We start from the raw sequence: 13,359 nt of genomic DNA on the forward strand, positions 1-13,359 counted from the left end.
ATATATATATATATATATCTCATATACATATACATGTGGTGCCCCAGTGTATCTGTAGTGCCAAGTTGAGTGGCCTGGTCACTTCTGCTCAAGAGTTACAGAGAGATGAGTGGAAAGTTAGAGCAGCTGTAAGAGCAGTTAGGAAGCCATGAGGTTCTGGAGAGGTGAGGTGAAGGGTTTTCTAATATCTTCCCTCCAGGTTAGCAGTGTTTCCTTTCTCCAAAACACAATAAAATGTCGCCCATCGATTCACAGTGTCTCTCATATCTCTCTGATCTTATAGCTCTGATTGAATTTTCTCCCTTTCTCCTACTACATTGTAAATGCAAAGTATGAACTACATATTATCTATTTAGTGTGTGCGTGTGTGTGTGTGTCTGTGTCTCTGTGTATGTCTATATGTGTGTGTGTGACTGTAAGTGCAGTAGATGGTAAGTGTGAAGTGTGAACTACATATTATCTGTTTAGTGTGTGTGTCTATGTGTGTGTGCATCTGTTTGTGTATGTCTATATGTGTATGTGTCTATATGTGTACCTGTGTGTGTCTGTGTGTGTGTCTGTGTTTATGTCTGTGAATATATCTATGAGTGATTTTAAGTTGACTAGATCATAAATACAAAGTGTGAACTACATATTATTTGCTTAGTGATAATGTCTTTGTATGTGTATGTCTGTGTGTGTGCATCTCTGTGTATGTGTCTCTGTCTTTATGTGTCAATGTGTATGTGTCTCTGTGTGTGTATCTGTGTGTATGTCTGTATGTGTCAATGTGTCTGTGTATATGTTGATTATAAGTGCACTAGATTGTAAGTTCAAAGTAAAAAGTACATATTTGTTTAGTGTGTGTGTATGAGTATGTCCCTGTGTGTATGCATGTGTGTGTCTGTATGTGCCTGTGTCTGGCTGTCTGTCTGAGTTTATATATGTGCCAGGACTGCATGTAGAGGTCTGAGGACACCCTCCTAGACTTGGTTCCTTTCTCTATTATGTGGATCTCCAGAACCCAACCCAGGTTATTAAGCTTAGCAGGAGGTGCCTTACCTGCTCAGTCATGCCACTGTGTCTCCCAAAGCTCCAGGTTTTAAAAAAGTTAATCCTGGTGTTTTATCTTCTACCTTAGATACAAACAGGTACACAAAGTTACAGAGAGAACACAGCTGAGGAACTGGCTCAGACTCCACACCTGTGCCAGCTGCACTGCATTCACCCAGCAGATATCAGCAAGAGCAAGACAATTGACACTGTCTCCTCAGGACACAAACACAGGGACATCACACCCTATGGCCACTGTGGTGGGGACTTCTAGTCAGACATACCCACTCTGGCTATAATGACTTTCTCTGAGGTTGTGCATAATTAAGCTTGCTATCCTGGCCTTACAACTCCCATGTGGGAGAAACAGAAATGAGACTTTGTTCTAGAAGCCTTTTCTTAGGAGGAAGGCAGGTAAGCTCAATACACTAGTTTTAATATATCTGAATTTCCAGAGCAGGGCAGGGGTGGAGTCTGGTTATCACTACCACAATAATCCATCACAGTGGACTGTTGGCCAAAGCCCTCTCATAGCTCAGGCACAAATGGTGGTTTACACTGGAATCCACAGAGCAAGGAAAGAGTTTAATGTATGAATGAGGTTTTGCATTAAAAACAGCAATCTGGAGAGAGGCAGCATGCTGAAAATGCAGAGAGGCTCCCCACCGTGGAGAGAATCAGTGACTTCCTGCATGGGGTTACAGAGTCAGAACCAAACAGTACAGTTGTTCCAAACAGGACAGGGCTGTTGCAGGACACTGGGCTTTTATTTGACCAAGCACAGAAAGTAGGAGATCAGCAAGATTCGTAATAAACATTGTCAACAAAATATCCCCAACGAGAAAACATTCCTGAGATTGGGAAATAAAAACAGGGACATTTCATATCATTTGCTTTATTTTTCATTGACAGACAACATAAATAACAGACATTTATTACATACACAGACAAGCTGTCCTTGGATGGTATCAGAATTCTGATGTACATCTTATACATTCATTCTTTGACTACATGGTATTGAGCATCAGCCTATAAAACACATGGTAGTTATATTTAAATACACTGCGAAGAAATACCCATGAAGCTTTTCACAAGGTGGTAAAACACAGTTTCCTACATGGCCAAGCATGTGGGGACAAAGCAGTGAGGTGGAGGACTTCCTGCTCTGATCAATTTAGTGGGGTTTAAAGTGTAGGTGCAGCCAGGACCCCACCCAGATAGTGGGGTTCCTGTCTGTTAGCTGTGAGCAGCCTACAGTAGTTAATGTGATGATAGACACTCTCTCTCTCTCTCTCTCTCTCTCTCTGTCTCTCCAGATTTTAATAGGACCAGGGACTTTAATAAGTTGCAGTGGACAAGCTTCCCTACCATTTTCTCTACCTCATTCAATGCATACACACATAGCTGTCCTTCCTAAAACACCAAGAATCTTGAATTACATGAATCTCCCGTAGCTTCTCAACAAACATTGATTTTTTTTTTAAACAGGTTCTGAAAACTACACAAGGGAACTATTTTCAAACTACTCAGTTTTGATGACTGGCTATACACTGTCCCGAGACCTGCTTACTTTAAAAGATCAGCATACTTTAAATCTAAAGCATTTCACACCAGAATTTATAGCTTCAAAATTAAAGGGGGGACATTTGATGTGGAATTATCTCCAGAATACTCAAAAAGCATGAAAACGCTGGTTTTGTTCTGGGAGATTTCCTTCTTTCCTCCCTTTCTTTCCTTCATAATAAAATTGCTCCATTGAAGCTGAATAGAAACAAACAGTGCAAGCCTCACCAACAGCAACTATATTCTCTGCTTTCTCTGAGAGGATGGGCAGGCAGGGTGAGGAAGGTGGTAGGGGTAAATCGTTTCAAAGGTGGGTGCAGGAAGCCAGCGCACAAGCTATTTAATGTTTAGAACACACAGCTGTCCAATGAGATGCTCTGAAAATAATATCCTTTGTCTCAGTGGAACTCAGGTAGCAATTATGATGTACATGACGGAGCTGTCTTTGCAGAGAACATTCTCTGCTTATGGTGTCGCACCATAATGGTGAGAGTTAAATTTTCACCGCTCCAACATGATCTTTACCTTAGGGATCATAAAGCACGATACATAAAGTCAAAAGTTTCCTAAATTTCTGGTTCGTGCTTCATTTGCTTTTATCAACTATTTCCTTGGGTTGACTTTTAAATTTTGTAATACTTTCATATGTAATACTGTGAAAATGTAAGCATTTTATTGCAATACAGAAAGCACATCTCTGGTCTTAATCAGAGATGCATAATTTTTAAACATTTATTTAGATTTCAATTTTGACACATTTTAATTTTTAAAAAAAATTACAAAACAAACATTAAATAAGGATCTGTCGTAATCTGTCACAGTCTGTGACTGGGTATATAAAACACATCTTAATTATTCTAGTTAAGCTATTCCAGTATTTACAGCAACAAATGCTTTGCAGGTGGCTTGACACTCTTCCCTAGATCACAGCTTCAGAGTGCTTTTGGAGTTAACTGACAACATACTTACCAAAAAATTTAGAAGAGCTATTTTCTATCTCTGGTTTGCTCTCAGCCCAAAGGAGCTATTGAATAATTGAATAACTTTTTTATGCTGGGGAAACCTGAAAGCCAGTCACCAATTTGGGGCCTCCAATCAATAAAACTGTGGAAACCATTGATTAAATAATCAATGAAGTTCAAATCTATATGGACTTCAAGCATCAGGATGCTGCCAAGGTGCCACCACGTTGTGGTCTGCCTGTGAGTTTGAAGTCTCATCATTAACTTATGGGACATTCTATACTATTTTTCTGTAACTCTGTTGGTAGATCTATACATATGTTTTTCATTTCAGACTAGTTTAAGTCTATTGTAATTAAACATATCTATTTAAAATGTCTTGGTATACTACGTTAGGCGAATTTGATAAATCTTACTGTTTCATTGTGATTATTTTCTGAGATGCAGTCTCTGTGTTGTCTGGCTGGCAGGAAATCACTATATCAGCTAGGGTAACCTTAACTTGAGGTGATCTTCTGGCCTATACCTCTATAGTCTAGACTAGTGGCAAATACCACCATGCCTGGCACTCAAGTAACCATAAAATGTTTGTTTCTCCAACTGAAGAGTATTTTTAAGATAGTCACTAAGTCCATTTTATGTGAAATGTTAACTGTTTGTATTTGACAGTCCATTGTCTATCCCATCTATGACATAAAATGAAGTCTAAATTTATTTGAAACCTTAGACACTAGCTAATTTTATATGTGTTTCTATATTTCAGTCATTTGGTCTTTCCATGTGATTTTCTAGGACTCTAATTAATACTTTCAAGTTCAAGAAAGGGCTATAATCTTATGTAAGCATTCTTCTTTCTGTACATACATATGCATGGATAAACCATCTCTGTTGGAGTGACCTTGAAGATCAATGAGTTGGCCTTGAGAGCTTGCTTGGAGTGCTTTGGTAGTGATGACTACAGAAATATTGAGAAAAAGGGACATGGAAGAGTTCTGTGACAACTCCTAATACCACTCCACTCTACTTTTTCCCCCAAAATAACAGCCTAGACAGAAAGCCATCAAAGCGAATTCTTAAAAATTGTGATAAGAATGTAAAAGTGTAGCTCTCCACAACTGATGGCTTCTGATGGGGTGCGTATGAGGAAAGACTCAGTTTTCTTTAAGGGGCTGGTCACCAGGAGTTTGATCATGCTCCAGTGAATATATGGACAACACAAACTGGACTTGTTTTTTTGTTCTTCATAATTTTTGGAGGGAATGGACATGGAAGGGCTGGGAAGTGAGAGTGCTTGGGTTTCATCATGAGGAATTTATAAATAGTCAATAAGAAATATTACTGGGAAAAAGTAAAGACCAGTGAATTGAACTCAGAAATGAGATGCCACCTTCTGTCTGCAGAAGTACACTTTCTGTACAGGGAACCTCTGCAGCATGCCACTGAACTCCCACCATCCAACACTGAGACTTTGTGTACTTTTACTTCTCATCCTGGACTGACCATTGGCTTCCCAGATAACAAACATCACAATTTCTCCCCTTTATGCCTTCTTTTTAAGCTCATTGAAAAGTAGCCATTCATTCACTCCTACCATGGAATCCCTGGGCAGGAAGTGATTTCATAGCCTAGGATAAGTTTCAACCTTGATGAGAACTGATATTCTTGTCATAGTGACTCCCTTTACCAGTTGGAAATATATCCTTTAAATTATTAATGCAAATGACACCATGCTGTAAAACAACACAGCAAATGCCTCCAAAGGGATATCTCTGTTTAACTCAACTAAATAAGGAGTTATTTGCTTTACAGGTTGAGTGAGCTATAACAAATGTGTCAAAAGCAGAAGTGTTGGCAGAATCACATTCATTCATCCATTGAAAAATGTTCATTGGAAGGTCCTGTATTCCAGATGCTACAGTATGTGTGGGAATAAGTAACAAAATTACACTTCACCACTCAAACCCAGCTGTGTGTCTACCTGATCACAGGAGGGCTCAGGAGCACCCCAAAGCAAAGCTTCTTTGTTATAAGGTCATTTAAGTATTGGGGGAGGAGAGTTTTGTCCTATAATCTATAAAACATACAAAAGGGAAATTTTTAAAACAGTTAGTATAGGTTAATTCTTGTTTTTATTTTCACATTTGAATTATGGAGCCATCCTGGATGATGACAGTGCCTCCATTAGACTTTAAGTCCTGACTCAGTTTGACTTGATCATTTAGACTGATTATCCTAACTATCCTAGGCCAGTAAGCATAGTTAATCTAACAGATACAATGTAACAGTTACAATCAACCCTCTTCCAAACTGGTACTAATCACAAGAAAATGACATCATGTAGGAAGCAGAAAGAAGTCGTCAGCTTTGAAGAAACTAGGAAGCAATAAAGTACAAATCAGAATCTTCACACTAATTATTAATGAACTTGCAAATTGAGGGTGCCAAAGAATAAAGACAATGTCTAGGGCAGTCCTGAAGGAACACAATGTTTGTGGGGTAACTTCTAACCCCCTGAATCCCAAAGCTTCTGCTTGTAATTTACCTGTGAGACAAGGAGAATTTAAGCCAAAGCATCAAGTCTGTGCCCTTGTAAGCTGTGTGAAAGCGCATCCAGACACAGAGCTAAGTGAGAGTGCTAGCCCAAAGGCATGGCAAAGGCTGAAAGGTCATCGTTAATATTCTTATCTTACAAGGAAGTCAAACTATGATAATACTAAATTTCTATTTGTTCTAGAATCAGAGTTGGTATTTGAAGACCAGAAAACACTGGCAACAGGTCTAACCCTCAGTTCTAATCCAGCCTTTAGGCAGCATTCTGAAATATGGCTCATGACTCTCATAGATCAGTTAGGACTTTCCTCCAGGCTTCTAAGAATGCAAGATGTATTCAAAGGAAAGAACATTCCAAAACAGTGAGTAGACATAAACTGTCTTGTTTGCAACAAGTGGAGTTGTGTCTTATTTAATTAAAGAATAAACTTCCATACCAACCAAAGTTAAGTTTTGTAAGGTTATGAGCTAATAATCTATTGATCAATATTTGAATAGCATTGGAACAGTAAGTATGTTGATACATTATACATTTTTAAAAACCAAATTAGATGCTTTAAATTTTGAGTGGAAAAAGGGTGTCAGAAAAGTAACAGAGACAGTGATGAAAGAGAACATAACCAATGTCCTAGGACAAGACAAATCGCAGTGGCTTCGTCCCCTGCCCAAGGCTTTATACTCCCCACTCCTCACACAGCATGCTGGAACAGCAACCATCCTTAACCCCAAGTACCTCAAAGTCGTTTGTCAGTGTTTCATCACATAAATAACCCCATATTCAGCTAACACTGGCAGAGACTCAAAATGCTAGACTGTTATTAACAGATTTTCCTTTGTTTGTATTTCAGGATTTTGGCACAGAAAGGATTATCTATGTTTCTCAGACCATCTAGCTTTATATCAAAAATTCCATTCCAATCACATAAACAGCAGCATACCAGAGATGCCTTGATCCATAAGGGCTAGAGACATTGGCTGCAAAAGCTGTATCTATGCTCATTGGTTGTGTTCTCTTTCATGGCCCTGGCTGTACTACTTCATTAGACAGTGAGATGGCCTGCCCTTTCTGTCTGTCACTAGAGCAGCTGGAGACAGCATTTGCTACCTGGCAGAACTTCCGAAGAAGGATCTTTCTTAGCAGCAGATAAACCCAGGGATCCAAGATCTGGTTCAGCGAAGCCAGGCGAACTGCAATGAGGAAGGAATTGCACTCCTTTTCCTTTCCCACCTGTGTCTTGCATTGTTCAACCGACATCTGATTGAAGATCATTTTCAACATCATTATCTAAGGAAGAAGCACAAAGAGCTGTTGCAAAGCTTGACAAGGTTGCACACATCTCTGCAGAGCACCTGGCGCAGACTGTGTTTTCATAAGCTCACTGCTGAATGCTGAACTGAGTGTTGATCCAGACGCTGTAACAGGTCATTACTCTGAGCTGAGCCTGTTCTATGGATTTCCCCACATTTTGGGCGATTTGACAGGACACAGTTTCGTAAAACACGTGGGTTCTCGGTTCTTGGCTTTTGAAATTTAAGAAGCTTGGATATAGCACATCTCAAAATTAGCCAAATTTACCAGTAGGCTGGCACCCAAATGAAGCCTACTATTTCAGCAATAATGACCCGAGGACACAGTAGATATAAATTCTAGTAATTCTATCATTGAATAAAAATGTAGAAGAAAGGGGGAAAATACAACCACATTATTGTGATTCCCATTAGTGGCTTTTGTTTCTCTAGTATGGATACTGTGGGGAGATACTCATACACAGTCAATAAACTTAAAGACTGGGACTATTACTACTTCCTTTTTACAATTTCAAAAATCATAATTTAATGATGTGAAATGGCTGAGCCAAATTCAAATTTAAGTTTATTAGAACTATAGGTTGTGTGGTTGCAGAGATGGCTCAGAGGTTAAGAATGCTGGCTGTTCTTCCAGAAGATTTGAGTTTGGTTCCCAGCACCCACATGGCAGCTCACAACTATCTGTAACTCCAGTTCTAGAAGATCAAATGTCTTCTTTTCTGGTCTCTGAAGGTAACACACACGCACACACACACACAGTGCACATACATACATGTAGGCAAAACATGTATTCATATAAAGTAGTTATAAAGTTTTTCACATAAAGTAGATATAAAAAACTTCGTTATGTAAGTTATTTTATTTTTTAATCTTTGTGTATTGGTATGGGTGACTCCATCTACATGTTAAAACAAACTCCAGTATGGTGGACATTTGGTGCTATTTCTCAAGTAGTACACTCCCAGTATTTAAAGTCTATACCAATATTTAGCAGATAGCAGACAAACATTTGGCTGGCAAGTATTTATATTTGAAGGACTATATTATAGGGTACATGTATGAATGCAACACTATGTAGCATATGTGTGGCATAGATATATGTGTGCATAAATATCTGTTTCTTTCATATGAAGAAAAATGTAACAGTTCCTAAGCAAATGAAAAGATGTTCAAAATCATCAGAAAAACAGCAGCGGTAGAGGGAGAAGCATTTTAAACCCACAAGAGATTGTAAATAAGGAACTGTGGTCACTAGAAGTGTTACTGTGAGGTGGGGCATGGGTGACCCCCACACTGTGGGCATTGGTATGAAACCTCGTGCAAGCATGAAGAGTGTAATCTGCCTTTATGTCTTCACCACAGCAATGCTAAACACACTGATTGGGTCTTCCTGAGAAGAAGTGTGTGCATCATTATCCCTGACAGTGCTATTTCCATGACAGTGAGAGACAACAATGACCCAGATGCCAATTTGTAGACATAATCAAAGACAGGGGCTGACTTCACCTTCTAGACCTATGTGACTACTACTCATCTCCCCACAAGGTGTCTTAGAGTTACTAATCCTTTGATAAAACACCATGGCCAAAAGCAAGTTGGATGGGGGAAGTTTATTTGGCTTACATTTCCACCTCATAATCCATCATTCAAGGAATCAGGAGCTGATGCAGGATTCTGACCTCTGCATCTGAGTTGTGGAGCGTGCGTGTACACACACACATACACACACACACACACACACACACGGCCATGCTGCTTACTGGCTTGCTCCCCGTGGCTGCTTTCTCTAGAACTCAGGACCACCATCCCAGGGATGACTCAGTGACAATGGGCTGTGTTCTCCCACATCAATCATTAATTAAGAAAATGCTTTATGGCTTGCTTGCCTATGAAGTCTTATGAAGGCATTTTCTAAATTGAAATCTCCTCTTCACAGATGACCCTAGCCTATGTCAAGTTGACAAAATTAGCCAGCACACAAGGCTAGCACAATGGTACTGGATAGCATTATGGATAAATAAAACATTATTAAAATTGTCACTTTTTGAAAAACATCCTCTTAAAGCATTTTTACTTTAAACCTGTGGCCACAGTCTCATTCTAATCCAGGCCCTTCCACAAGCATTTGAGTTGGAGCAGTAACAGATACTGAGGCTGATCCTGGTGTGCAGTGAAGTTTGTGTTCTCTAGAGCTCATGTCTGAAGCTCTAATACGCACTGTGATACTGCCAGAGAGCTGGGGTAACTCAGTCAGATGGTTTGTATATGCCTGGCCCAAGGAATGGCATCATTAGGAGGTATGGCCTTGTTGGAGTAGGTTTGTCACTGTGGGTGTGGGCTTTAAGACCCTCACCCTAGCTGCCTGGGAGCCAGTCTTCTTCTAGAGGCCTTCAGGTGAAGATGTAGAATTCTCAGTTTCTCCTATACCATGCCTGCTCATATGCTGTCATACTCCCACCTTGATGATAATGGACTGAACCTCTGAACCTGTAAGCCAGCCCCAATTAAATGTTGTCCTTATAAGAGTTGCCTTGGTCATGGTGTCTATTCACAGTAGTAAAACTTTAACTAAGACACTCAGTTTAGAAGAGATAAGAGGATGGAAACCCTGAGATATGATCAGAGTTTTTATAAGGAGAGTAAAAGATAGCCTTTGTCCTGGCTCTGCAGATGCTGCCTAAAGACAGCCTTCTTACAAGACAGAAAACTGGTTTTCATGGGGAACTGAATCAAGAAGCAACTGGACCTTAGAGTTCCCAGTCTCAAGAACTATAGAAATATACAGCTGTCATTTAAGGTGCACCATCTTAAACTGTGGGGCTATGACCCCATATGAGATCATGTCACTGAATGTAGAGCTTGTAAAAAGAAAATACAGCAAAAGTATAAGGCTCTTGCATGTGTCATGACCAAAAGTTGAGTATGTGCCAGATATCTAGATGTGCAGGCCTGACATGTCTTTGGTACTACAGTGTAGCCTTAGTTCTGAACATGTAACACATGTGTTCTGTTCTGTGTATCTTGTCACACCACATGAGACTTATACCACTGTCTGAAAACACCTCAGCTTAGGCTTGAGACTACAGTGTTAGGAATTACAGGGTTTTTGTTGCACAAACAAGTCTTCAGTTCTCTTATTAAAAAAAAAAAAAAAAAAGACTTGTACTGTTCTCCAAACATCTCCCCTGGCGGGTAACAAATCAGTGTATCTTTGGGTTTGAACTGTATTACAGTGTTTTTGATTAAAAATAAATCTGTTTGAACTTAAAGGCATCTGCATGGTGAAGGAAAGGATCAAAGGGGTGAGAGGAATCTCTGCCAGCTATACCTCTCATAGCAGATTAATATCTAGAATACACAGAGAACTCCAAAAACAAAGCACCAAGAAAACAATCAACTTTAGAGTTAAACAGCGCTCACAAAAAGGCCAAGAAGTATGCTACATCCTTATCAACCAAGGAAATGCAAATCAAAACTTTGAGATTTCATCTTACCGCAGTCAGGGTAGACAAGATTAAGAAAGCAAATGGCAACACAGATGCAGCTAGTAAAGGTTCCATGACCCTCTTTCTTCACTATTGGTGGGAATGGAAACGGATATAAACACAGTGGAAATAAGTGTGAAGATTCTTCAGTACACTTTTGATACATCTGCCTTATGACTCAGCTGTACCAATCCAGGACATATACCCAAAGGACTCAATACCCTATTATAGAGGCAGACACTTGCTTATCCACATTCATTGCTGTTCTCCTTACAACTGCAGAGGGATGAAAACAGCCGAGATATCCATCAGCTGATAAACATATAGTGAAAATGTTTAATGTACTTGATGAAATTTTATTTAGCTGTAAAGAGAAATGAAGTTACTAAGTTTTCAGGTAAATGTCTGATAGAACCAGGAACTGGAAAAATTTATACTAAGTAAGATCATCCAGGCCCTGAGAGGCAAACGCTGTATCTTTTATCTTAGATGAGGGTGCCAGCTTCAAATCTTTTTATTTGTGGGTTTAACATGAAATGCTGGTAAGTACCAGTAACTAGAGAGAAGCCATGGGGAGGCAGGAGAGTGGAACACAGGAAGGGAAGACTTGAGGGAAGAGGGGTGGGAAGACAGTGCATAGGAAGTGAGGTACTCGGACTAAGGATGCTTGGTAAAACTGTAAGTTTCCTAAAATATATATGCATATAGGAAAGGGTATAAATGGAGCTTCAAACCTGAGGGGCAGGGGGATGATACTCCTCCCAGAAGCCACAGTTACCAGACAAAGAACACAGTGCCATGTACAGGGAACTTCCCTTTGAGTTGTTTGGAGGGCATGTCCCAGAGTCCCCCCAAACAATGATGTCAGCCCTTGGCTACCCAGAAGAGCTTGAGAGTAAAAGCTTATTGATGAGAATACCACTTGCTTTGATCACAGCACATAGAAAATAGAGCAATAGTGTGGACTGCTGGACACACTGGCTGCAGTGTGGGACACCCATGTCAGACTAACCTACAGAGCTCTGAGACATAGTTCTTTGGCTTTTGAGGTTCCAAGAGTCTAATAATTTGTTACAGCAGCAGTGGAAAATTAGTACCTTCCCCACACTGAGCTCCAATAAACAATAAAGACAACAAGGAGTAAAAACACTGTTCTCGCTCAGGGATAAAGCTTATTTACAGTCTTCATTTTCTCGGGAACATTAACAAGATCTATGGAGCAAAAGTAAAACATCGTCATGAACTCCTCCTGCCAAGTGTCCAGGATTTCTATATTGACAACAGACATAGCTGAGTGCATCCTACTCAGTGTGTGGGTGAGAGCTCAGTGTACTTGATTAAAAGCTTTAAATCTGCTCTTTTCAATTCATTTGTTTTTGTAACAAACACACTAATCCTCTTTCCCCTTATTTTAAACAATTGCGAAAGTTCTCTTTACTTCTCACAGAACCTTGCAAAGTGCTATCATCTAAAAGCCAAATGTATTTGGCCACTAACTGCTTTTCAGGAATTGTTCTGACAATGCTATTTAAAATTGCTTGCAGTTATATCATCGTTTTCTTTTATAAAACGAAGTATGACATTTCTTTAACTCTTCGTGGTCATGAATGTTTACAAAATGATTTATTAAAATGAGATTTTAGCCATTTTGCAAAGACCTTCTTGATAAGTTAATTTTATGAGACTAATAATTTATCATTATTTTTTACGGGGCTAGTATAAGTTTCATGTGCCACACACTGGTTAATTTCCCACCGGCAATACAGTGATTATAAAATTAGTAATAAGCTCTCTAAGCAATAGCTGGCACCCGGGAGGCAACCCCAGCTCTTCCCAGAAATCATGTGTTGATACACATGCAGGCAAATGGAGTTGAAGGCAGCACCCACGATGCTCCATTTACAACTGACTGCAGAAGAGGAAGCAGGGCCTCAGATTACCATCTCATCTTGAGTAAGAATGCAAGTTGGCATCTGCCTGTGGATTTCCTTATACTTAAAGAGCTAATCTGTGATGCTGATTTTTGTGTGTGAATCTGCAATTTTTTTAAAGCTGTTCAGACTTTATGAGAAAATCTTGGGCATGGATCTACAATTTATGGTAGAATTTCCGGTAATGCAGTTATCTTTGGGGAGGACATATAAAACATATTCAACTGGTATTGAAAGTATTTTCTTTTTTCTTTTTGATCATCTGTATACACACATAAGATTATATATATTGAATTACTGTTTCTTCTGAGCAGATATATATAACATGAGATCTGGTCAAGAGAGCCAAGAGGCAGCATGGTTTCTTGCCTCTCCCCTGAGTATCAGCTGAAAGGAGAAATCTCTTCACTAAAAATAAGCAGAAACAGAATAGAAGCAGTGTTCCCTGACGACAGACAGGTGAGTCTTGCAGCACTCTCAAGGGAAAACAAATTCTCTCTTATGCCATGGTCCTATTCAATCACTCAT

The 13,359-nt window shown here is 39.5% G+C and overlaps 1 protein-coding gene across 2 annotated transcripts in view; it reads right to left on the reverse strand.

The window, feature by feature from the left end:
- Positions 1 to 13,359, reverse strand: part of Ptger3 (prostaglandin E receptor 3) — a 76,227-nt gene that overhangs the window by 33,898 nt on the left and 28,970 nt on the right. For both annotated transcript variants that reach the window (XM_028777587.1, XM_028777588.1), the window contains exon 2: positions 7,213 to 7,392. In XM_028777587.1, the coding sequence (XP_028633420.1) occupies positions 7,213 to 7,392 (180 nt within the window). The remainder of the gene's footprint in view (positions 1 to 7,212; positions 7,393 to 13,359) is intronic.

This window comes from Grammomys surdaster, unplaced genomic scaffold (assembly GCF_004785775.1).
Source record: "Grammomys surdaster isolate TR1022 unplaced genomic scaffold, NIH_TR_1.0 311, whole genome shotgun sequence".
NCBI lineage: Eukaryota > Metazoa > Chordata > Mammalia > Rodentia > Muridae > Grammomys > Grammomys surdaster.